Source organism: Leguminivora glycinivorella, chromosome 2 (genome assembly GCF_023078275.1).
Source record: "Leguminivora glycinivorella isolate SPB_JAAS2020 chromosome 2, LegGlyc_1.1, whole genome shotgun sequence".
NCBI classification, from domain to species: Eukaryota; Metazoa; Arthropoda; class Insecta; order Lepidoptera; family Tortricidae; genus Leguminivora; species Leguminivora glycinivorella.
The window spans coordinates 32,436,186-32,463,139 of NC_062972.1; the positions used below are offsets into that span (position 1 = coordinate 32,436,186).

At 37.9% G+C, this 26,954-nt stretch overlaps 1 protein-coding gene across 1 annotated transcript in view; it reads right to left on the minus strand.

Moving 5' to 3' along the window:
- The window catches only part of LOC125239451 (protein madd-4), a 699,588-nt gene that overhangs the window by 48,386 nt on the left and 624,248 nt on the right, over positions 1-26,954 (minus strand). Inside the window, exon 8 of the mRNA XM_048147057.1 lies at positions 14,509-14,653. Within this exon, the coding sequence (XP_048003014.1) occupies positions 14,509-14,653 (145 nt within the window). The remainder of the gene's footprint in view (positions 1-14,508; positions 14,654-26,954) is intronic.

Sequence of the window (26,954 nt, forward strand, 5' to 3'; positions counted from 1 at the left end):
CAAACACGAAAATACTGCATATAAATTAAATGCAACGTTCAAAAAAGCATATAAATCATATAATTAAACTAAAATTGTACTTATTTCATTTAAATATCTGTTGTACTATCCGTTGCTAGGCAACGGTGGGTGCCTCGCGTACGCACGCGGTCAAGCGCGAGTAGAGAGCATATTGTCAGATTGTAAATTATAGCAATTTATCTGAGTTAAATTTTATGAAATAAATGCAAAACACACTGAAATAATTGTAAAACATAAATAAAATGCATTTTTCATACCGTATAATATATTTTATAGCTTAATAGTAAAATTTTGGTTGTGCAATAAATATCCTTGGCAGATTGAAACATCCTTTGCCTGAAGTTTTGTACGGATTGTATTAATTTTTAAAACTAAATCCATTATTCCCTTGGGAATAAAATAGTACATTATGCTTCAGTACACGTAGACGCAATGATACCTTTAAACAGCAAATGTGATGAAATACTTATTTGTGGAGTGTGCACGGGAAAACATCCCACTTTGTCAATTGCTATAAAGCCGCTTTGTCAGTTTATCATATAAAGATACAAGTAAATCTCGCTAATGGTAACCGACAAAGTGGGACGTTTTACTAAACACACTCACATTTGTTTTGTAAGGGGGCAAAGTTGTTGTTTAACCGCACGACCACAATACCTGAGCAAGCGAAAGATTCCAATATTAAGCCTCGAAGCATCTTCTGGGCGAGCTCACTCCATCGTAGGCCACGTCTTTGCCTTTGGCTAGTCAGTGGTCAAGAGTAAGCCCATTCATAAAAAAAACCGGGCAAGATCACTCCCCACTTTACGTGTGGGGGGGGGGGTAACCTAATAAAACATTTTTTTCCACTTTTTATTTTTGTACTTTGTCGGTGTGATTGATATACATATTGGTACCAAATTTCAGCTTTCTAGTACTAACGGTCACTGAGATTATCCGCGGACGGACAGACATGGCGAAACTATAAGGGTTCCTAGTTGACTATGGAACCCTAAAAAAGAGCGTAGCGAGTGGTTCAGAATGTGGAATCATCTGGCAACTTTCTTATCCATTTTTGAAGTAGCAAGAGAGTTCTCGCCTAGCGGGCAGGTGGTATGGGTGGTGAGTACTTATTTTCACCACCCCAACTTACTAGGCTAGGCATTACTTTGCTATTCAAAAACAGATAGCAAAATTGCTTTTTATCCACAAGAGTGCAAAGTAATTTCATACAAATTTTTACTTATTTTAAGCTGACTGGTAGAATTTACCTATAAAAATGATGATTTTAAGTCATAAAATATTCTATAAATTGATGGTTTTGATTTAGTCAGTGTAGTTTGATTTAGTGTGTTTGGTATTATAGTCAGTATTTTGTTTATGTCGGTGTGGTGAAAAATTTTGTGTTTCACTTGGTGGTAAAGTTTGTTCAACCTTCGTGACTTGAAACCTTCGCAACGCTGAAGATTTCACTTTTCTAACCACTCGCTACGCCCGCAGTTCAATATTGGAATGTTTCGCTTGCTCGGGTATCAATATTGGCACGTGAGGTTAAACAACAACTTTGCCCCCTAATAAATATCATATAAATTATCTTTTCTCAAACATGGTATGAAATATTGATGTTATGTGCCTTATAATTGGCAGCGAAGTATGACGTTGCAGGTGCGGCTAGGACGATTGATAGATAATGGAATTTCATACAAACCTTGCAGGCCAAGGCCGGAAAAGTCCTCTTTTTTAATTTCCAAACACAGATAATTGTGACATAACATCCAGGTATTTAGCCAATTAAAAAAAAAAAAATTTAAGGGGCTTTATAGACGTGTCGACTGCAACTGGTACGGGCCCTAGACAATATTTGATTTTGGGTGCGTTTTCATACAAAAAAAAAAATTTTTCGGTTTTTTTTTTTGAATTTTTTTTTAACTTTTTGTTTTTTTATAAGCGTATACAGGGTGTCAAACGGGAACGAAAATTCGATTATTTTTGCGCTACGACGCACCGTTTAGGAGATACAGCCATCCAAAGTTACTATTTTCAGTAGACTTTATTTATTTCATACCATGTTTGTGAAAAGCACTATACACACCTCGGCGGGAAATGGGGTTGCTCGCCTCAGACCTAGCTGGCCTCGCTTCGCTCGGCCGTCTATATGTCTTCGGCCGGCAACCCCTTTGTCCCGGCCTCTGTAGTAATGTACTATTTGTATATTCTCGGTACTAGACTTCGACTCAAAATAAGCCACGAAAATTAGTACCTACTATGTAATTCCTGTGTTACCTATATATTCCGTTTGTTACGCTATAAACAACTAAGAAACTAATTCTATCAGTGGCAGAAACTACTTCAAAGACAAATAAACCCAAGAAAGGACTGTCCACCTTCAATCCCGTCATTGGAATTAAATTCGAATCTCACAGACTTAAAGACTATATCTTATGTAGCAAGTAGATTCCTTTGTATCTTTGAACGTGTTTGTCATTTGAAACTCGCCGGACTAAGTCTGGATTGTTTTCAGACCGTATGTTTGAAGGTGAACATAGATTTGTATGGAAACAGGACTGTTTAAGGCTTAAATAATTCACTTTCAAATTCTGTTACCATTTTAAGTCATACCACACCTCGGACAATGGCAATCAAATACGTATATGAAAAATGCGCGCTCCTACATACACAGTCTAAGTTCGTTTGTCTAGTTTTCAAACAAGATGTCAAGTCTCGTCAAAAGATTCACCAATTTACAAATGACCTACAAATAAACTCCCTCTCTGATAAACAACGGGATTCGAACCCGGCACCCCGTGACAGCTGACAAGAACATTTGACATCCGAGATAATTTGTCGCCAATTAACGGTAAAGTATCGCTTTAATTTGTCGTTTCGTTTATTAGCTGCGATGCTTTTGTTAACGTCGGGTTGAGTCTGATTCATGAATTTCTTTGTCTCTTTGTGACAATAACAGATCATTTATTTAATTTGAAACACGTGTGCGCTCCGATAAACACAGATATTTTTTATTTCTTTACATAATTGGCGTAAAAAATACAGTGTTCAATCATATTTCAGTTTTTAATGATATTCGGTTCTGTATAAAGGGAAAGATGTTGTAAGATTTGGTATCTCAGCCATTCATCGCTCACTGCTGAACTTAGGCTTCCCTTCGTGTACGCCTCTTATCCCGGTTTTGGCTAGTCTCATCCAGAGGTGTCCCGCAGTTTTTCGAATGTCGTCCACCCAACGAGCCAACACCCATACTGACATGTAAGTTATTGAACCTACATAGCAAACAAAACAACAAAAGTCTTAGATCTTTTACTAAAAGTACTTCAATGACGGCTTAAGTCGATTGGTTTGATTCCCTACATCTGTGCTGCAAAAAGAGTTTAAAAATGCTCGGCGGGGTTCTCACACATGACAATCAGTTCAATCCTTTTCGAATTCACCAGGATTATATTATAGGAAACCGGACTAATTCCAATAAGACTGACCCTTCGGGTTGGAAGGTCAGATGGCAGTCGCTTTCGTAAAACTAGTGCCTACGCCAAATCTTGGGATTAGTTCTAAAAATCGGACCCCAGGCTCTCATAAGCCGCGGCGAATGCCGGGATAACGCAAGGAGGATCATCTTCCACCGTCAGATTAAATAGTAAAACATTCCCAAATCTGAAATTTTGATTCCCCATCGATACATCAACATAGTTAATTGCTCGGCTGGAGGTTAATTTATTACAACAACCGCCATTAGAAGGGCCACAATAAATCAGGCTGGATTCCTTTTGTCTCCGGCTGAGGGCAGACGGCCGTAGCGAAGGGTTTTTGGAAATGTTTACTATTAATAGTGATACAAAGGCATTGAATGACGGATTCTCTACTTTTACTGGCTGTTTTGTGTGTCTTGTCTCTTTATAGTAGAGCGGCGAGAGGGTCTCGGGAAAAGTTGATGTGACTGGAGAGTATACTGCTGACAAGTGGTATCGTTGTGATCGGTACACTTTACTGAGTACGAAATAATGACTTGTCACTTTCTCAGACTGTGGGGGGGTTAACTATGACGTCACAAAGATCGCGGTCCCGGGTTTCAATTTTTTGCCAATTTGTCTAGAACCCCTTATCCAATTTTGAAAAATGAGGTGTCGATTGAAAGCGTATAACATGCTGATTAAGATTTATTATATGTGAAAAGTATAGTTTTGTTAGTTATTTTTTAATTAACAATAATGCAAAAAATACGTTTTTTTTTACTCTCTTTTTTGATTTTTGTGACTCAAAAAGGCAATGAAAACGGCCACTTAGCTAAAAAATATGTTATATAAATCATTTAACTACATTATTAAGCTATCTGTTGCTTTTTGAATTTCTACGATCGGATAATAAATGAGCAAACTACAACCACATACCTGTAGGCGGGGAGTACCGCTTGACACGCGTTCCCATACATTCGGCGTCTACCAAAATACCTCGCGCAAAATTCGTTTCAAGCAGATATACCTCTAATCTTATTCATCGTAACCTATCAATATTGATATCATTTGAAAGCACAATTAAAGTACTTTAAAAAAAAATGTCAATCATTTTTTTAAAATCAATAATCGCCAGTCTGTGGTGGTTACAAAGGAAAAAAGTGGGTATGCAATTTGACTGGTTTCCTAGGTTTGATACCCTAGACGAGTTTAAAAGGGGAGTTAAAGGTGACATATGGGTTTTTCTCTGGCCTAAAAGCTACACAGAGGGTCAGGGGAGAAAAAACTAGGGTTTAAGTTTAGTTTTAAGTTATTTTTTCCTTTATTTGTTGATTTTATTGTGTTAAATTTTTTGTAATTTTATCAAGGATACACGTTGGTTTCTTTTGCTAAAAGTTGCCTTTTTTATGAGAAATGTTATGAATTTTATGGCTTTTTCCGATAGACTAAAATTAACTTTCAAATAAGGCCACATAGTCATACTTTTACTTATATAATATTAAGGGTATGACTATGTATCAGTAGGCCACATAGTCATACTTTTACTTATATAATATTAAGGGTATGACTATGTATCAGTAGGCCACATAGTCATACTTTTACTTATATAATATTAAGGGTATGACTATGTATCAGTATGACTATGTGGCCTTATTTGAAAGTTAATTTTAGTCTCTATCGGAAAATGCCATGAAATTCATAACATTTCTCATAAAAAAGGGAATTTTCAGCAAAAGAAACCAATGTGTATCCTTGATAAAATTACAAAAAAATTAAACACAATAAAATCAACAAATAAAAGAAAAATAACTTAAAACTAAACTTAAACCCTAGTTTTTTTTCTCCCTGACCCTCTGTATAGCTTTTAGGCCAGAGAACAACCCATATGTCACCTTTACCTCCCCTTTTAAACTCGTCTAGGGTATCAAACCTAGGAAACCAGTCAAATTGCATACCCACTTTTTCCTTTGTAACCACCACAGACTGGCGATTATTGATTTTATGAAAATGATTGACATTGTTTCTTAAAGTACTTTAATTGTACTTTCAAATGATACCAATATTGATAGGTTACGATGAATAAGATTAGAGGTATATCTGCTTGAAACGAATTTTGCGCGAGGTGTAATTTGGTAGACGCCGAATGTATGGGAACGCGTGTCAAGCGGTACTCCCCGCCTACAGGTATGTGGTTGTAGTTTGCTTATTTATTATCCGATCGTAGAAATTTAAAAAGCAACAGATAGCTTAATAATGTAGTTAAATGATTTATATAACATATTTTTTAGCTAAGTGGCCGTTTTCATTGCCTTTTGAGTCACAAAAATCAAAAAAGAGAGTAAAAAAAAAGTATTTTTTGCATTATTATTAATTAAAAAATAACTAACAAAACTATACTCTTCACATATAATAAATCTTAATCAGCATGTTATACGCTTTCAATCGACACCTCATTTTTCAAAATTGGATAAGGGGTTCTAGACAAATTGGCAAAAAATTGAAACCCGGGACCGCGATCTTTGTGACGTCATAGTTAACCCCCCCACAGTCTGAGAAAGTGACAAGTCATTATTTCGTACTCAGTAAAGTCTACCGATCACAACGATACCACTTGTCAGCAGTATACTCTCCAGTCACATCAACTTCAAAACTAGACGACTTTTTTCAATTCCGCCGCCTTACTATTATAGGATATACTGTTTACGACGTTTATGGGTCTCCCCACGTCCAATGATGCACAATCAGTAATAGATGAAAGAAAAAAAGTTTATGTATGTATAATAAGAGCGGAAAATCGATGCCGTGTCGAAAATCGTCGCGTCAGCGGATGCGAAAGCCAAGCTTTTTATTAAGTCACCTGGACGAGGAAATGACATGTCAAGAAATACTAGTAAACGGAAGGAGTAAAATTAATAGAAATCTAGAACACTTTGCTATATTCGTACTTACTTGCGTATTTCGTACTTGCAATTAACATGGATTTCCGCAAAGTACCTAACGCCTGATTCCATAGATTAGGAGTAAAATTATTGTATACAGAGGCCATCTCCGACTATAATCTAAGTGGTCAGTGAGATCTCCATAAATCTAAATACCTGGCGACAGCTATTTATTCCGTTGCAACTTTCGCACAGCGCATCAACATTTGTCTTCCCTCGTTTTCTTGCTTTATATCCCTTTACTCCGACCTCAGGATTGTTTTTATCTATCTGCCAGTCTATTCCCCTGACCCTAATTAGGCGAAGACCCGATAAGAATTAGCATCCGATGTAATCGCAGGGTGCAAAATTAACTCTGATTGATTCTCTTTCGAAAGGTCCTTTGGGTAGATTTTGCATTTTGTTTTACGGTTTTCATTGTCAAATATTTTTGACTTCTCGCTTTTAGGGTTAAGTACCAAAGAGGTAAAAAAGATAAAGTAGATAGAAAAGTGGCTGGCAATTTTATAATATAGCTTTTCCCGCGGCTTCGCCCGCGTACTAATCTAATCTTGTTTTCCCATACAATCATTGGACCCCCGTTTCACCCCCTTAGGAGGTGAATTTTGAAGAATCCTTTCTTAGGGTTCCTTTAAACCTTATAAGGAACCTACGTGCCAAATTTGGAATCTCTAGGACCAGCGGTTTCGTCTGTGCGTTGATAATATGTCAGTCAGTCAGTCAGTTTCTTCTTTTATGTATTTAGATTGACATTTTGCATTAGTGAGATCAATCCATGACAATTATGTGCCTATTGACTGTTTAACAGATGAAAAAATATTTTGTAATAACTTAGGAACAAATGAACGGCGAAGTTCACTGTCGGTTGACAATGTCACTGAAATAGGCCACAGCACTTTTTCTTTTATGCAAATCCCTTTTTAGGGTTCCGTAGTCAACTAGGAACCCTTATAGTTTCGCCATGTCTGTCTGTCCGTCCGTCCGTCCGTCCGTCCGTCCGCGGATAATCTCAGTAACCGTAAGCACTAGAAAGCTGAAATTTGGTACCAATATGTCTATCAATCGCGCCAACAAAGTGCAAAAATAAAAAATGGAAAAAAATGTTTTATTAGGGTACCCCCCCTACATGTAAAGTGGGGGCTGATATTTTTTTTCATTCTAACCCCAACGTGTGATATATTGTTGGATAGGTATTTGAAAATGAATAAGGGTTTACTAAGATCGTTTTTTGATAGTATTAATATTTTCGGAAATAATCGCTCCTAAAGGAAAAAAAAGTGCGTCCCCCCCCCCTCTAACTTTTGAACCATATGTTTAAAAAATATGAAAAAAATCACAAAAGTAGAACTTTATAAAGACTTTCTAGGAAAATTGTTTTGAACTTGATAGGTTCAGTAGTTTTTGAGAAAAATACGGAAAACTACGGAACCCTACACTGAGCGTGGCCCGACACGCTCTTGGCCGGTTTTTCTTTTATGTATTTAGATTGACATTTTGCATTAGTCATGACAATTATGTGCTTATTGACTGTTTAACAGATGAAAAAATATTTAGTAATAACTTAGAAACAAATGAACGGCGAAGTTCACTGTCGGTTGACAATGTCACTGAAATAGGCCACAGCACTTTTTCTTTTATGCAAATCCCTTTTTAGGGTTCCGTAGTCAACTAGGAACCCTTATAGTTTCGCCATGTCTGTCTGTCCGTCCGTCCGTCCGTCCGTCCGTCCGCGGATAATCTCAGTAACCGTAAGCACTAGAAAGCTGAAATTTGGTACCAATATGTATATCAATTACGCCAACAAAGTGCAAAAATAAAAAATGGAAAAAAATGTTTTATTAGGGTACCCCCCCTACATGTGAAGTGGGGGCTGATATTTTTTTTCATTTCAACCCCAACGTGTGATATATTGTTGGATAGGTATTAAAAAATAAATAAGGGTTTGCTAAGATCGTTTTTTGATAATATTAATATTTTCGGAAATAATCGCTTTTAAAGGAAAAAAAAGTGCGTCCCCCCCCTCTAACTTTTGAACCATATGTTTAAAAAATATGAAAAAAATCACAAAAGTAGAACTTTATAAAGACTTTCTAGGAAAATTGTTTTGAACTTGATAGGTTCAGTAGTTTTTGAGAAAAATACGGAAAACTACGGAACCCTACACTGAGCGTGGCCCGACACGCTCTTGGCCGGTTTTTCTTTTATGTATTTAGATTGACATTTTGCATTAGTCATGACAATTTTATTATGTGCCTATTGACTGTTTAACAGATGAAAAAATATTTAGTAATAACCCAGAAACAAATGAACGGCGAAGTTCACTGTCGGTTGACAATGTCACTGAAATAGGCCACAGCACTTTTCCTTTAATCCAAATTTATGCAAATCCCTTTTTAGGGTTCCGTAGTCAACTAGGAACCCTTATAGTTTCGCCATGTCTGTCTGTCCGTCCGTCCGTCCGCGGATAATCTCAGTAACCGTAAGCACTAGAAAGCTGAAATTTGGTACCAATATGTCTATCAATCGCGCCAACAAAGTGCAAAAATAAAAAATGGAAAAAAATGTTTTATTAGGGTACCCCCCCTACATGTAAAGTGGGGGCTGATATTTTTTTTCATTCTAACCCCAACGTGTGATATATTGTTGGATAGGTATTTGAAAATGAATAAGGGTTTACTAAGATCGTTTTTTGATAGTATTAATATTTTCGGAAATAATCGCTCCTAAAGGAAAAAAAAGTGCGTCCCCCCCCTCTAACTTTTGAACCATATGTTTAAAAAATATGAAAAAAATCACAAAAGTAGAACTTTATAAAGACTTTCTAGGAAAATTGTTTTGAACTTGATAGGTTCAGTAGTTTTTGAGAAAAATACGGAAAACTACGGAACCCTACACTGAGCGTGGCCCGACACGCTCTTGGCCGGTTTTTTTATTCCGTGTCTAAAACGGTAATAATAGCAAGTGTTAAAATACATAGCTTCCATGATTATTCATATTCATATTCATATTGGTTGATTAAGCCTACACAAAAGGATTGTCAAAAGCATGTTCCCCTGATTACTGAAAAACCCAATCAGCATTAATTGGAATTTGGAGTACAGGCTAATTTCGCTCATACATCGATGTAATTGCCCCTTTACTGAAAGGTGTTCTGAAAGGCGATTGCTTTCAGGGTGGCTAGCCGAATGGCACAATCGCTCACGAAACGCTCACGAAACGAAGCGCTAGTAGATATCTATCTCTATCGCGCTTGCGTATTGGCGCGACAGAGCCAGCGGCGTATCGCTTTCGTTTGGCGTCGGAGAAATGCCATTCGGCTACGGGGCCAGGAGAGCAGTCAGTGAGAAGAATTTAATCACGTACTCGGTACTCGTACTGTTTGTTTACCTTTTATTTTACTTTTTTTATTATCATTGGCGACGTGACAGTTATTCTCACAGAATTTTTGAAAAAGTATGCATCATTTGTTTATTATAGACAACGTAATTTGGACATGGTTTCAATGCCAGACTTTGCATGTTAGAATAGAATAGCATAGTTTATTACATACCACATTACAGATGTAGTGCAAAAAGATTTGCCTTCGAATTGTTACGGAAACGTACGAACGTGTCATGCTATTTCAGTCAGTGTCAATATAAGATGTACTGACATTGACTGAACTAGCATGACAAATACGAACGTTTCCGAAGGAAACCCTTTTCGCATTAAGTACATCTGTACAAGCACGGATGGAGAGTGGAACATAGACGTATACATGTGATACCCTGCAATATAAGAGGGCTACAAGTAGATGGTTAGATAAAATATATATACTTTTTATTTGTTGCAGTGAAGTTGCATAAACAAAAACAAAGGTCTCCAATTCAAGGATGGATGGTGGAGTAAACTAGTAGATCCAGATGTAGTCGCCTACATGTCACATTTCTCAACCAGCAGACTGGCGAATGATTGTCGCCGAGAGATTGGTACTAGTGCGCCAATAAAGCCCTGATGTTCTTGTGAAACTTTATCGAGATGGGTATTCAAAATTAGTACTTACTTTTTTTTTTGAGTCGGTCTTTGCAAATTTTCATGGAGCTTGCGAGGTCTATTACAGCTAATCTAATCACATATCCAGTAATATATAATTATCATCCTCCTTCCTTTATCCCGGCATTTGCTTCTCTCTTCAAGATTTAGCATAGGCACTACTTTTATTACGAAAGCGACTGCCATCTGTCCTTCCAACCCGAAAGGTAATCAGGCCTTATTGGTATTAGTCCGGTTTCCTCACGATGTTTTTTTCGACCGAAAAGCGACTGGCAAATATCAAATAACATTTCGGACATAAGTTCTGAAAAACCCATTGGTACGAGCTGGGGTTCGAACCCGCGACCTAACGGACTGAGCTGCATGCGCTTACCGCTAGGCCACCAGCGCTCTCACAGTGTTAAAATCATGTGTTTATAGTACGAGTACCTTACAGATTGGTTATGCCTAAAGTCTAGACAGCGAGTAAACCTAAACAATTAGCGCTCCACATAGTACGAGTATATTATGTTTTAATTATAACGATGTTTACTGTTCATTAATATTGGGAAACAGTAATTGCCGGCTTCAATACGTATTATATTCTCGTACAGAGCTACTACCATTAATTTTTGACGCTTTACAACACGTTACTCGATATCGATAAACGGTACGGAAAATTTACGTAATTTTTGGTTCTAGTAGTGCTGAAAGGGCACAGTATAATAAAGAGTACTATCGTACAGTATGGCCACTCCTGCTCCCCGCTGAAAGTGCGCCCCGTTCTTACCTTACAGTTACCGCCTGTCAACAACGAATGTCACAATTGTCGAACAGTGAATTTCCATAGAGTATACCTAGTCTGTTAATTTAATATTTTGATGAATACTTTTGCTGATTAAATTGTATCTCGTTTTTTAATGCATGTTAATTATAAGATGTAATGTTTTGAAAAGAAGTGGCCCGCCGAGTTTCTTGCCGGTCCCATAGTGGATACCCCCCTCCAACTGAGGGGGGACTGAAATCTTCTCGAGGCTGAGGCGTAGGGTTAGAGCCGGCGTAGCTTTATTTGACGTTCATAAGCGCATTGTAATATGCCTACTTGGAAAATAAATATTTCATTTCATTTCATTTCAACGCGACCAGTCGACCTGTCATATCTCACTCGTACAAGCATGGTACGCGTTCACCTACACGAGACTGTGTGCGTGGGAACACGCCACTTGCATATATTTGATCGGCATTGTCCGAGGTATGGTTACGAGCCGCTTTTAACCTCTTAAGAATATAGAAGCATTTTGAAAACGATATTAAACTTAGGGAAAAATAAAAGTGGAAAAATGTACTATCTCGAGTGTCAATTTGAACCCGAAACGAAAACAAAACGGCGCGAAAGGTAATCTGGCTCTGTCGCACCAATACGCAAGAGCGATAGAGATAAATATCTACTAGCATTTCGTTTCGTGAGCGTTTGTGCCATTCGGCTACGCATCCAGGCCCCGTAGCCGAATGGCATTTCTCCGACGCCAAACGAAAGCGATACGCCGCTGGCTCTGTCGCGCCAATACGCAAGCGCGATAGAGATAGATATCTACTAGCGCTTCGTTTCGTGAGCTTTTCGTGAGCGATTGTGCCATTCGGCTAGCCACCCTGATCGCAAGTCCAGTGCTTACCATCTGAGCTACTAGATATAGTAGATAAGAGTTATATTTATTCTTCTTTGTCCATCCCTGGCGGTTTAGCACAACTTGCGATGTCGCGCGCGAGTCCAAGTATGTACTCGTGGGCGAGAAGACCCGGGTTATTGTCGGTTTTAGTCTGCCAATTGGGCTTTCCCAAGATCTTTCTTTATACTTGACCTGCAGGCGGCCTCTACCTTTCTTTCCGTAAATGTATTGTTGCAATGAATTTAATTTATCCCTAAACGTGTGAAGTCCATTTTATACTCATTGTATTTTATTTCCCAACCTCAACGGCACTCCTACCCTCACCGGAGCAAATTAAAAACGGTCCGGGAGTGTTTTCGATTAGATCCCATTAAGGCGCCGCAGGTAACCCTTGACCGCACCACAGTATAATAAAGAGTACTATCGTACAGTATGACCACTACCGTTCCCCGCTGAAAGTGCCGTCTTAGCAAAGTTTCATGGAGTTTGCGAGGTCTATAACAGCTCACATATCCACTAATCTATAATTATCATCCTCCCTTTATCACGGCATTTGCTTCGACTCATTGGAGCCCGGGTCTGATTTATAACCAGTAATCTCAAGATTTAGCATAGGCACTACTTTTATTACGAAAGCGATTGCCATCTGACCTTCCAACCCGGAGGGTAACTAGGCCTTATTGGGATTTATCATTTGTCATTTTATATTTGCCAGTCGTTTTTCGGTGAAGGAAAACATCGTGAGCAAACCGGACTAATTAGTCCGGTTTCCTTTAATTGTTACTTAGGAATTCCTAATAAGGCCTAGTTACATGGCAGTCGCTTTCGTAAAACTAGTGCCAACGCCAAATCTTGGGATTAGCTGTCAAAGCGGTTCCCAGGCTCATGAGCCATGAAAAATGCCGGAATAATGCAAGGAGGAAGTCTCCTGGATGATGGATGATGATGACTAAGGTCCGTTCTGCAGTAAGTAGGTAGGTATTTGTAATCTCTCAAAGATTATCTACTGGCCTTCCCTCGGCGTTTCAATTGTTAATTAGGTGCGGGTGATGAATGGATGTCAGGCTTTTGTTGGAAAGGGTTGAGGTGCGTTGGGGTCATTACGGTAAGTAGATTAATCGTGACTAATATCATGATTGTGAAATTATTTTTGGATCAAATGAAGTACAAAATATATGGCTTGAAGACTTTAAAAGTATTGTCACCGTCAGATATAGCGAGGTGCTCAAAAATAAATGAATATGACCAAGTTTAGGGAAGTTTTAGCCAAAGTTAATTTAATAAAACATTTTATAGTTACAGTTATTTCAATATTTTGTACGTGTAACTAACAACACTAAAGCTTGTCAAGACAATCTTAATCTGACTTGTTTGTTTTAGAAAAAAAAAACTTAATGGCGGACTTAATGCCAGACAGCATTTTCTACCAGTCAACCTTCAGACAAGGCAGATATTGTGTGTACATTATGAGAGGCCTAGTTATTTGTAAACAATACTAAACTGAATAAATAACAAACAATTTTTTTTTCAGTGTCACAATTTGGGTTTCTTTAAACCCCTTTTTGCCAAGAGTGGCACTGAAACTTAGTAGTTCATATGCTCTGCCTACCCCTTTATGGGATACAGGCGTGATTATATGTATGTATGTAATTTTTTCTTTATTATAATAATCCTATAGTCCTAACTCCCTAACTTGTGATTTTCTCATGACCCCAATACACTTTATAGTACCTTTGTTACGAATAGAAAGGGCACAGGTGTACGAACAATTTAGGCCTACGTCTAAATTGCTGTATCTAGCCCGTTAAGCAATGAAACTAGATTCTAAGCTGATTTAAGGGGCTAGGTCATTATCGCAATGAAAGGAATGTGTTATTAAGCCTTAATATAAGTATGTGTAGCTAAGAGTTTATACGATTATTTGAGATAAGTGCAATTAAAGTATGCAAAAGGGAAGTATTTGGGTATAGATTCTAGAGTAAGATTAAGGTGTAGTTAGGATGTGGTAATCCCAGTAGTAAACACTGCAAACGTAACACTTACCTCCATCGCACGTTGCACTACATTCCGGGGTAGCAAGCTAGTGATATCTTGGCCTTGAGCTAGATAATCTATCTCGAGGTCAGATTTTGGCCTTAATTATGATAGTCCATGTCCGTCGCAGACACGCACATGACAAGGATATCATATGCTTCCAGCACACTTTACAAAACCCAGGGATCCAGGGGTGACCACTATCTAGTGTCACGCCCTTGAAAATGAAGGCCCATGTTTGCCGCAATTTTTTTTTTTTGTATGGATAGGTAGGTTTGACCACGATCACACCTGATGGTAAGTGATGATGCGGTCTACGGTGGAGCACGCTTACCTATGAGATACCTATTTACTCTTGCTTTACCAGAAACTTATTAAAAACACAACACATACCCCCGCCACAAGTTGCAGAACACAGCGACCCTGGGGTTGCGAGCCAGTGGTATCTTGGCCTGGAACAGGATGATCCATCTCCACCGCAGACTCCACACTCGTCAACGCGACGTGTGCTGCCCACGCGCAGGTCGCATCCGACGCGCTGTGGACAAAATATAGAACCAATTAGATGCCAGTCACAAATAGTATCAAAAATAATTGGAATTTAGTCACAACAGGAACGGGTAAAAAAATCTGCATCAGTCATGTTCTTCTTCTTCTTTACCCTAGTTTTAGATTTCCTGCCTAGCGAACTAAGCAGGAAAGCTGCCTAGATTTTATTTAGTCTTCTCCCGTTTTACCCAGTTTTCGACATCCTCATGTGTGAGGTACTGCACCATTCATTTTAATACTAAAATTTTGCTCTGCGTAAATTCTCAGACCTTTTTGTTCACTGGTTGTTCAAAATTTGACATTCAAGAATGCTACTGTAAAAACACGTCGAGACATCCTAGACAGAATCTTCAATGTTCCTTCCATAGCCAGGAGATTTGAAAGAAGAATACCATCAAAACCACATACTGACTCTTTTGACAATGACATATTAACGTCGACCATGTAAAACCTGACCAGGCGGTCTAGCACAACTTGCACTCTCGTCCGCGAGTCCAGCTCAGAGCTACACGACCTTATTCCACCGTTCCCATTCTACCATCGGACTCTTAGACGCACGGCCGGTCTCCATCCTTACTTGGTAGATATTCCATGAATCCGCACGAAGTGCTTTGCTTCTTCTTTTCTTATGCGCACTGCCAAGGAGTGGAATTCCTTGCCGGCGGCTATATTTCCGAGCTCATAATATAACCCGGCAACCATCAAATCAAGAGTGAACAGGCATCTTCTCGGCGAGTCTCTCCATCGTAGGCCACGTCTTTGCCTTTGGCTAGTCTGTGGCCAAGAGTAAGCCCATTTATAATTAAAAAAAAAATACTTGAAGTCGCGCTTCATGTATAGACTCGCGCGCGACAACGCAAGTTGTGCTAAACCGCCAGAAATATAATAATATATTATCAAGAGGGCGCTGTTATTCTAATGTATGGGGTGACAGTTCAAGACAGTATCAAGAAAATAGTTCTAATGAAATCCCGCAACATGGCGCGTAGTCATATATTTCTGGCTAGGCTTTAAAAATGCCTAGGTGATATCTGTCAGCATTGACAAAGGCTTCTATCCCCACAGGATCAGGTAAGTGTTTTTGTGACTAGGGGTCTAATGTATGCAGGATTTCGGGAGTCGATTGAGGAATCTCCAAGTCTGTTTATCTATTCTGAATCTTTTCTTAGAGGACAAAGCAAGTGTTTAAAAAAAATAACACCAGAAACTACCTAACCTTGTAAGTCAAAGTGTCCTTGCACAGTTTAAAATTGTTTTCGATTTTTAAATGAGAAGGTAACACAACAAAGGAGCAAGTAACATAGAATAGATGCACTATATTTAAATGTTGAGTTGATAACTCAGGTAGTCAAAGTTTGGTCTCCTATATTTAGTTGGGTGAATCAACTTTTTCTTGCCTGTTATTGCCATGGTTACGGTCTCCTGAGTTACGCTGGTTTTATGAAAAATTATGCTACTTAAACTATGAAAACAGGCAATTTTCTGGTGTTAACAAACCCTTTCTTAATTTGCCACCTACAACATGGACTACATGCATGCTTGCATAATTTCAGTAGCATAATTTTGCTTAAAACCAGCGTGACTCGTGGGATCGTAACCATGGCAATAACAGGCAAGAAAAAGTTGATTCACCCAGTGTTACGAAACCGTTCAAAAACCACCCTGGTTTTTGATCCCGTCTTCGTTAGGTTAAGATATTCATTTTTGTAATTAAAAATCAGTTTTCAATTTTATAAATTTAATAATAATAATTCATTTTAATTCTAATTCATTATCATGTAACTGTTGACATTTCAATTTGTATATTCTTTCATTAAAATATTCAGTATTGTTCGAGTCGACATTATGCATTTTATAAATCTTCAGTATTAATTTATTCAATTTTTAATTTCATGTTATTGGTAATGTTTTAATTCAATCACATACTACTTGACTATTTTTTAAATAAAATATTCATTGAATTGTATAATTATAATAATATTTCAAATCTCTAGTTAAATCTAAATTTACAAATGGCAATGTGATAAGTTCAAATTTGACAGCTTTTAGAGCTTTTTAAAAACTTACGGTTGTTACTGTTCCGTTGATTCCGCCTCCAACGACATTCACAGTGCCACTTTCTTTGTTCTTCTCATATTTCACATTTATACAATTTGGAATCCACATCCATGTAATTTGGAAGTTTACATGGTCCTTACGAAGCCTCTGGATTGTGAGAGGACCGGACTGTGGCACCGAGTCAGGCTCCACCTATGCAACGGGTCTTCATCATCGAAGCCGTGGGTCGACCAGGTTGGCGCAGGGCGTATTCAGCTGCGTGCAGGTTCCAGGGCTTCCACTCATAGCGTCCCATCCCATCAGCCAGGATCCAGGACGGGTGAAAGTCGCGACGAGCACACGCAGCATCCCATTGCAGTGGGCATCCATCCGTGACCAGCAGTCAGTCGCGGGATCCAGCCAATTCAGCGTCAACCAGACCAATCCAGGAGCAATTCAGTGGAGATCAGCGGGAGCCAATATTCAAGATCAAGCAGCATCCAGCCCAGGAGGGAAACGAAAAAGTGAGATCGTTCCATTTCCTTTCTTATTCAATCCATATTCCTTTGTTTCTTCCTTTTCTGTGTAGCTGCACTATCCATTAGGTATTATTCAATCATACCTACTCAAATACCTAATTCATTGCTTTCCCATTAAGTGCAGAAAGTTAATTCATTGCCATCATTTGGATTAGAAGACAGTAGACATTTCGATAGGATTATTCATTAGAGGTATTCATTTTAGTAGGTATAACCTCTTGACCCAGTTCACAGTAATACATAAGATTTTAATATAAACTATTACTTTCACATAATTCCTATACAATACGATAACAATAATTCAATAATTTTGTAACTTTATTACGCTAATTTCAATTAAAAACTTCAAAAACAATAGGCAAACACGTTCTTAAAACAATCTTGATAACTAACTGCAGTGCAAATAAGTCGTAAACAAGATTACGTAATACAAGTGCATACATTTGATTCGCATTGCAAATAGTTTTAGCGCCTGGAGGTTTTTTGAGAGCAAAGTTTTTATTTAAGGTCATAATTTGTACCAATATTTATAGGCTCATTATTTAGCATTTTATTATGCCACAATGTCATCGGAACATGATTTTTATAAACTTAATTACAAGCTTGGACTTATTAAAGGCAAGCTTACTGCTTTTCACAATTTTGTGTCGCATTTAGCTGCTAAACCGCAAGTAAACGAGTTACAGCTTGCAGAGCTGCAGCTGCGATTTGACAAAATAGGGCCCTTGTACAATGATTTCGAGACTTTGCTGCTAGACATAGGCATATTGTCAGAATGCACAAGCGGAGAGTATATAGAGGATGAGCGGGCACTCTTCGAAGACATTTACTTCGCTAGCATGTCGAATGCACGAGTGCTAATTCATAAGTATTCAAAACTTAATTCAACAGTGAAAGTGTCCACTCAGGCTATCAAAAATATGTTAGATAGCACGATAAACACACAAGTATCCATATCCGCACATAAAACTCCCTCAAATACAAATATTCAGTTTCCAGTTAGGGAATTAGATTCAAATGTTCCGAGAGACAGTTGTACGATAAAATGTCAGTGTCCAAAAGCTGCTCATGATCAGCAATCCACGACATCCATCGCGTTTAATGAGCGGCCGTCAGTCCAGGGACACTCATTACAGCGAACTTCAGTTGCCTCCCTTTCTATGGAGCGTAGCTTGGAAGCCAAACATGGCAATACAATTCACAGATGTAGTTACGATCGTGGCGCGGGAAGACCGAGCACCTCTATCCATGATTATATTCTTGAAAGTTTGGAGTTGCTCAGTGTCATGCATCGTCATCATGTATTCAGTGTGATATTCAAGTATTACCGTCTCACGTTTTTACATGCAGGGCCACTATTGAATAGCAAGACAGTGCAGCTCTTGCAAGGCAACTTGTCAAGAGAGCGTGAAGGGCTAGAAGATTCACCCATACATTTATTATATTCCGTTTTCACAATTCATATTTATACACACACATGTATATACACTGAACATCTACCTACTGATCCAACTTAGGGCAATTCAATCCAATTTAATTTCAGTCCCTAAAGTCCTTTCCTCTCTTTCCACTTCCTGATGGGCGATCCACACCATGACAGTTCGGACCAAATGCACAGATTGCAGCCTTCAAGACATCACCAGTTCGTGGCACTCATCTGCAGGACAACTTGGAAGGCATCCATGGCAGCGACGGTATCTCACGGCCTGCACCATCATCTACCCTCCCCTCGGCATACAGTTGAAGTCACAGACTTCAAGGCGGGAGCATGTTACGAAACCGTTCAAAAACCACCCTGGTTTTTGATCCCGTCTTCGTTAGGTTAAGATATTCATTTTTGTAATTAAAAATCAGTTTTCAATTTTATAAATTTAATAATAATAATTCATTTTAATTCTAATTCATTATCATGTAACTGTTGACATTTCAATTTGTATATTCTTTCATTAAAATATTCAGTATTGTTCGAGTCGACATTATGCATTTTATAAATCTTCAGTATTAATTTATTCAATTTTTAATTTCATGTTATTGGTAATGTTTTAATTCATTCACATACTACTTGACTATTTTTTAAATAAAATATTCATTGAATTGTATAATTATAATAATATTTCAAATCTCTAGTTAAATCTAAATTTACAAATGGCAATGTGATAAGTTCAAATTTGACAGCTTTTAGAGCTTTTTAAAAACTTACGGTTGTTACTGTTCCGTTGATTCCGCCTCCAACGGCATTCACTGTACCACTTTCTTTGTCTTCCACAATTCGGATTAAAACCAGCAACAAACTACAGTCCGCTTATTATTTCTACCACCACTACGAAGACCTGAGACCAGCGAAGATTTTACACCCAGTTATTACTTCAGGGAAAAGTATTCAACTTAAACGTAAACCATGGTTTAGTTATGTTTAACTATTTATTGTAGTTTGAGAATTAAGATCAAAAATCCAACTTTAAACACTGCTCCGTACATAACTGCAAAAGACAAGTTCTAAAATCTCGTCATAAATAAAGCACTCGCAGCCAACTGCGAGCAAACAGAGATGTAGAATGCGTCAGAACAGCTAGCGCTAAATCACGCGAGACGTGACGGATGGCGCGCTGTGAAACAGAGGGACCACTTCATAGGGAAACTTTCATTGAAACAGAAGAAACAATCCATAGCAAGAAACATATTTTGTTTTATTTCAACATCAAATTGAAGCTAAAGCAGAGCTTTGTATAAATAAAAAAGTCGCAGACAACGGTGACGGATGGCACGCTGTAAAACAGAGGAAGCACTCTTCTATAGGGAACGCTTTTTATGAAACAAAAGAAACAATCTGTAGCAAGAACTATAATACTGTTTTAATTGAATATCAAAATCAAAAAGCTAAAGCTATATATCTAAATAAAGCAGTCGCAGCCAATTGTGAGCAAACAAAGATGTAGAATGCGTCAAAACAGCTAGCGCTAAATCACGCGAGACATGCGCGGATCCAGGGGGTCATGGGGGTCATGACCCCCCCCTGGAGCCTAAGTTGGCCATACAAATAGACCACGTGACGTGACCCCCCCCCTGGGGCCCCGGGCCTTTACCACGTGACCCCCCCCCCTGGGCACGAAGCTGGATCGGCGCTTGGACGTGACGGATGGTGCGCTGTGAAACAGAGGAATCACTTTTGTTTGAAGCTGAAGAATCAATTTGTAGCAAGAATTATGTGTTAGTTTTATTTCAATCACAGAATATAGAAGCTAAAGTTTTGTACAAATAAAGCAGTTACAGCCAACTGCGAGCAAACAGAGATGTAAAAATGTAGAATACGTAAGAATAGCTAGCGCTAAATCACGCGGTACGTGAAGGATGGCGCGCTGTGATACAGAGGGACCACTTTATAGAGGTAAATTTTGAAAACAATTTTTTTTCTCAAAATCAAAAACAAAAAATCAAAATAATTTATTCAGCAAATAGGCCACAGGGGCACTTTTACACGTCACATGTACATAGGTATTTAAAAAAATATTTAAAATTGAGTTGAAATTACAATTGATACTATTATATACTAATTCTAAGTTCTAACTAACGTTAACTCTATACAATTAATTAGAGATGTAGAAGGTCTCTAAATGTCGAATTACAACCAAGAACTACACTAAATTTTAATATAAAAAGTACAAATACAAAAAAAAAAGTCTAAAATTACTTTAGAGGTGCAAATGACTCTAAATGTCACAACTAAAAATAAAATGTATATCTACTTAATCTAAAGACAATAGAAGAGCAACCCATAGGAGCTACAGTTTTTTGTCTAATAATTACGAGTATTAAAGTGCTCATTGAAACAGAATCTATTGCAAGAAATATATTTTGTTTTATTTCAATTACAGAATATCGAAGCTTAGTTTTGTATAATTAAGTAGTTGCAACCAACACTCAGCAGATAGAGATTTAGAATGCGTAGAACAGCTAGTGCTAAATCACGCGAAACGTGGATGACGTGCTGCAAAACAGAGGGAGCACTTCAAACAGTAGAACTGTTTGAATATAGACAGGGTTCAACTTCTAGAGAAGATACAGTAGGTTCTTCCATGACCAGGAATAAATATTGATTTATTCAAAATAAAAGAGCAAATAGAGATATAGAATGCGTCAGAATACAGGAAACACTTTATAGGGAAAAAGTTTCTTGGATAAAAGAGTTGTTTGAAAAACCGTCATAATTTTTAATTCCGATACTACCCTCAAACCTTCAAGAAAAGAGCATACACCCATCTTAAAGGCCGGCAACGCACCACTTCTGGTGTTTCGGGTGTCCATGTGCGTCAGTGATCGCTTACCATCAGGTGACCTGTCTGCTCGTTTGCCTTCTATCGCAGAAAAAAAAATTGCAGAATTGGAAAATGACTCAAAGAACTCTCTGTCACATTAAGCTGCGGATACCGCAGGATTGCTTATAGCATATTCATGCGACGCCTCAGCGAGGTGAAGTAGTAATGTGTCCAAATATCCGCTTCCTGTGTGTGGGTGCACTTTGGCATAGACTTTATCGGTAACAGAAGCTCCATAGATTTGACGACCGGTCTGGCTCAGTCAGTAGTGATCCTGCCTGCTAAGCCGCGGTCCTGGGTTCGAATCCCGGTAAGGGCATTTATTTGTGTGATGAGCATGGATGTTTTCTATGTATATAAATAAGTATGTATTTATCTGTTTAAGTATGTATATCGTCGCTTAGCACCCATAGTACAAGTTTTGCTTAGTTTGGGGTTGTTGATCTGTGTAAGGTGTCCCCAATATTTATTTATTTATTCTATGTTGTTTCCTGTATTGAGGTGTGCAAACAAAAGTGTTTGTATTGTAGTTGTAAATATGGATCTGATCTGACAAATCACAATTTTTTTTATGCGGTGATCGACGGTTGACCCTAGTCACACCTGCTGAAAAGTGAAGAAAGAGTCTGAGGTGGATCTCACCGATTCAGTAATATCCTATTCACTACGACATAATATTTTTCAGGAAACACCGATAATGAGCGCATTCCGTTCATATCTAAACCAGTTCGAATAATTTTAATTCGAATACGCCTTTAAAGAACTTATGACGGAAGAGGATTTAAGTGATAATTATTTACTTATTGATACGAAAACTTCAGAGAAATTTTGCTTTGCCATCAAAAATACTCAACTTTCTGAAACATTTACGGCTTCCCACGATGATTTACAGTGAGAATGTATCGGAGAAAATGATATAAAGAGCCAGCAAACTTCCGCCGGACACTTAAATATGAAATACTATACATATTTTCCCGGGAGATCGAATATCAGCACATTTATGAGATATAAGTTAAAAATAAACGTCCCATATACTCGGAAATAAGACACATTATTGAATACAGAGCCGCTCCCGTGACTTTTCAAATACGTTTTATTTTTAGTATTGTATTCTTTACTTAAATAGGCTTTTAATTCGGTTTTTAATCGATAAATAAAAATATCTTTAAACGTTGTTATAATATCCTAAACCCACAACGAAATAGAAAAAAAAAAAACGCTAAAAGAAAGAAAAAAACCGGCCAAGAGCGTGTCGGGCCACGCTCAGTGTAGGGTTCCGTAGTTTTTCGTATTTTTCTCAAAAACTACTGAACCTATCAAGTTCAAAACAATTTTCCTAGAAAGTCTTTATAAAGTTCTACTTTAGTGATTTTTTCATATTTTTTAAACATATGGTTCAAAAGTTAGAGGGGGGGACGCACTTTTTCCTTTAGGAGCGATTATTTCCGAAAATATTAATATTATCAAAAAACGATCTTAGTAAACCCTTATTCATTTTTAAATACCTATCCAACAATATATCACACGTTGGGGTTGGAATGAAAAAAAATATCAGCCCTCACTTTACATGTAGGGGGGGTACCCTAATAAAACATGTTTTTCCATTTTTTATTTTTGCACTTTGTTGGCGTGATTGATATACATATTAATACCAAATTTCAGCTTTCTAGTGCTTACGGTTACTGAGATTATCCGCGGACGGACGGACGGACCGACGGACGGACGGACAGACAGACATGGCGAAACTATAAGGGTTCCTAGTTGACTACGGAACCCTAAAAAAAACTTGTCTGTTATAAGCGACACCCCCTTGAATTGAATATCCCCAATCGTCAATTGTTGATAGAGAAAGAATAACATTCGGTTCAGAATTTAATTTTCACACTGCATACTATTGAAGCTTGTGTGGTGACGGGTTAAGAATTTCACCACCCCCTTTCTTCCCGTGGGTGTCGTAGAAGGCGACCATGGGATATGGGTTAAATTGTGGCGTAGGCGAGAGGCTGGCAACCTGTCACTGCAATGTCACAGTTTCGTTTTCTTTCAATTCAACCCCTTATTTGCCAAGAGTGGCACTGAAGCTTTAGTAGTTTCATGTGTTCTGCTTACCCCTTTATGGGATACAGGCGTGATTGTATGTATGTATGTATACTATTGAAAATCAATTTCCATGAAGATTGGTATCACCAATAGTAGCTTATAGTGGGGCTTAGCCAATGTAATTGTAAGATAAACTCGAGCTGAAGCAACAGTGAGTTCATATGCAAAGCTAACACTTAGTGGAACTGAATATTGCTTTCACCGATGTTGCTAATATTGGTGCAAAACCAGTCAATCGAATGCAATCAGTAACAGATAACATTTTGGTTGTTTAGCAGACTTCTCATATAATCCGTTGCAAAATATTTAAAATAATAAAAGTATCTAAATATAATCTAAGTTAACTATTACCAAGGACCATTTAATACTAGACTGATATAGCCCATACAAAAAAGCGTACCCCTGAAAAAAGCTTCATTTTTGCTTTAAAACTAGATGGCGTTGTTTCGTAACCCGGGAGTGGAAAAAAACATATTTTCACACATATTTTTACTTGTTTTTATATTATACTATGAATAACTATCAAAAAACTTTATTTTAATATCAAAATATTGGCTCAAAACACAATTTTTACAAATTATATTTTTTGGTCGGCCTCGACGTAGTTGTGATCGCTTCGCTGGCTAAGTTTGTTCGCATGTTGTCTAATTATTGCCAAATAAAATGACTAGATGACGTTGGTGGACTAGGAGAATGTCACATCCGTTTCGTTGTTCATTAATATAATAAACTTAGTGATAATAAACCTATATGTTAAGCTCAAATACGTTCAACAAAACGCAATCATTGTGCCAACAGATGTGACATCTGACATCCATGTCACATCACAAATGTCATTGTATGATTTATTGAATATTCATAATATATGGATATTAAATATTTTAGAATCGCAGCAGCAATGCGAGTAGAGATACAGAATTAATAACTGTATAAATTAATAATTGTATGACCTCATACATAAAATTACCAGTTTAGGTGACAGAAGGCGAATCCAATTTGTAAACATTAAATGTGCTAAGGAAAAGAATCTTTCCGATTTTCAACGGGACACGGCTGAAGGGGCGAGCTGGTTTCGACTGCGCCCATGCATCTCAATTGTCCAGAAAGTTCATTCGAAGATCATTTTGCTTATAATAATCTGAGTAATCACAGTGAATGGTTTGACAGTATTTCAGCTAACATGTAGAGAGACTTGCTAGCTTCGTCGGTCAGGCTTCGTCTTGGACACAACGCGGATAGTTAGGCCGCCAGGTGTGGCACTTTGGATTACGTTTTTATAATAAATTAATGATAGTTTGTATTGTTTTGGTAATATATTTTCTACTCGTATACTAACTCGTTTGGTACTCGTATAAACCTAAACTGAGATAATAAATGAATAAAAGGAAATAATTAGTGAAACTCTGACATAAATAATAATTAATGAGACTAAATGCGTTTTCACATTATCCGATCCGATATCGGATGTAGAACTGATACCCCATACATTACAGGCACTATCTTGGATTTTTTCCATTTAAATCCTTCCGACATCCGATATCGGATCGGATAATGTGAAAACGGACTAAGTCAATAGATACCTTGTTAGTGTTATATACCTATGCCTATGTATATCCCACCAAAACATTCTGTAAAAAATAGCCTCCTCAATGGAGCTGCTTGTTTATCTCTAAAAAGTAATGAAATCTACATAAAGTTCCTTACTGCGATTTCTTTATTATTATAGTTAACTAGCCTTTGCCCGCGGCTTCGATCGCGTTAAATTCGAAAATCTCTCCACAAACTTCCATCCTCCATTCTAAGGAAGTGGGGGGATATAAAAAGAGACAAAAAGTAGCCTATGTCACTTTCCATCCCTTCAACTATCTCCACTTAAAAAATCACGTCAATACGTCGCTCCGTTTTGCCGTGAAAGATGGACAAACAAACAGACACACACACTTTCCCATTTATAATATTAGTATGGATGTTGTGTGACTTGGCCGTTGAAGTGTAGCGGTGCTGGCGACAGATTGGTGCAATGGTGTCATGGAGCACCTGGTTATAAACTTCTTTATACCCTTGTGTATAAAGAAGTTTATAAGTTTCATATTCGATGGTCCGAGCTAAGGTTCGTAAAGCCATGAAGCCGAGCTGATAATCATTGTCGCTAAACGCCGATCGAAACGCAGTCTGAAGTGGGTGATGAACGTACGATACGAGCAGGTATGCGTACTTATGGCTCGACGACCTTTTTCGATTGTGTGTCACCGTAATTACGCGTAAAAACCGCTGCGCATAGTAGTCGACCATCCAACGCGTACTTGCTGGTACGCCTATCACCCACTTGACGTCGCGCCAACACTTTATGGAAAAAGCGGGTTTTCGACAACTACCAATAAGATTTTAGACATTCAAAAATCTTCAATAATACTCAACTGTTTCGGTCGCACTCGTTCAAATATAGGATAGGATTGGTATGAGCGAGACGGTCAGGAGATTGATTGTCAACATGATATCTATCATAAACACCGTTCGAAATGGCCTCATTAAAATCTAAATTTTAAATATATTGAAAGTAATATTACTAATCATTGACGTCACGCTCAAAATGAAAGAGATAGAAAATTTGACAGTATGGTACTCTTTTGCATGATTGTCATAATTCAAAATAAGAACGATGGCTTGCGTTGTAAACAGGGACTGAAACATGACACGGGCCCCTAGCGTCATCTATATACTTTTCACTGTATCACTTGTAATGCTGTTGAACTACCGCGTATTTAAAAAAAAAAACGACATTTTTATTCAAATGACACTCTTAGTGACATCTAGTGACATAGATTTACGGCTGCCAACGGGGTACGGTATTTAGTATGGACTCTGCTGGTCCTTTATAATCGTCCTTGCTATTACTAACTAACACCATCTGTTGTCTATATTGTGTAACCTACACATGTCACTATCTGTGATGTATTTAAAAAAAAAAATTGGGACAGTTCTTAGATGATGACGATGAGTCTCTTTACTGATATAATAGACAACACAGACCTTTAAGGTCCACCATTCCACTATAAGAGAGATTACTGACTCAGTAGAACGACTACTTCTTGAATAAGACTTTTAAGTCACTTGCAGGTCGAACGCGATTAAATATCATTATTTTACGACTAGCTATTTTCGAAGTTTCAGCCAGGTTGCACGGGAGCCTTAATGCCCCAGTAAATATGTTTACAAAACGCGAGAACTTAGTGTTAACTTGTTAAGTATGTTGAAATCCATAAAAAAATATTTCAACGTCATTTTTTCAACGTCTCAAATT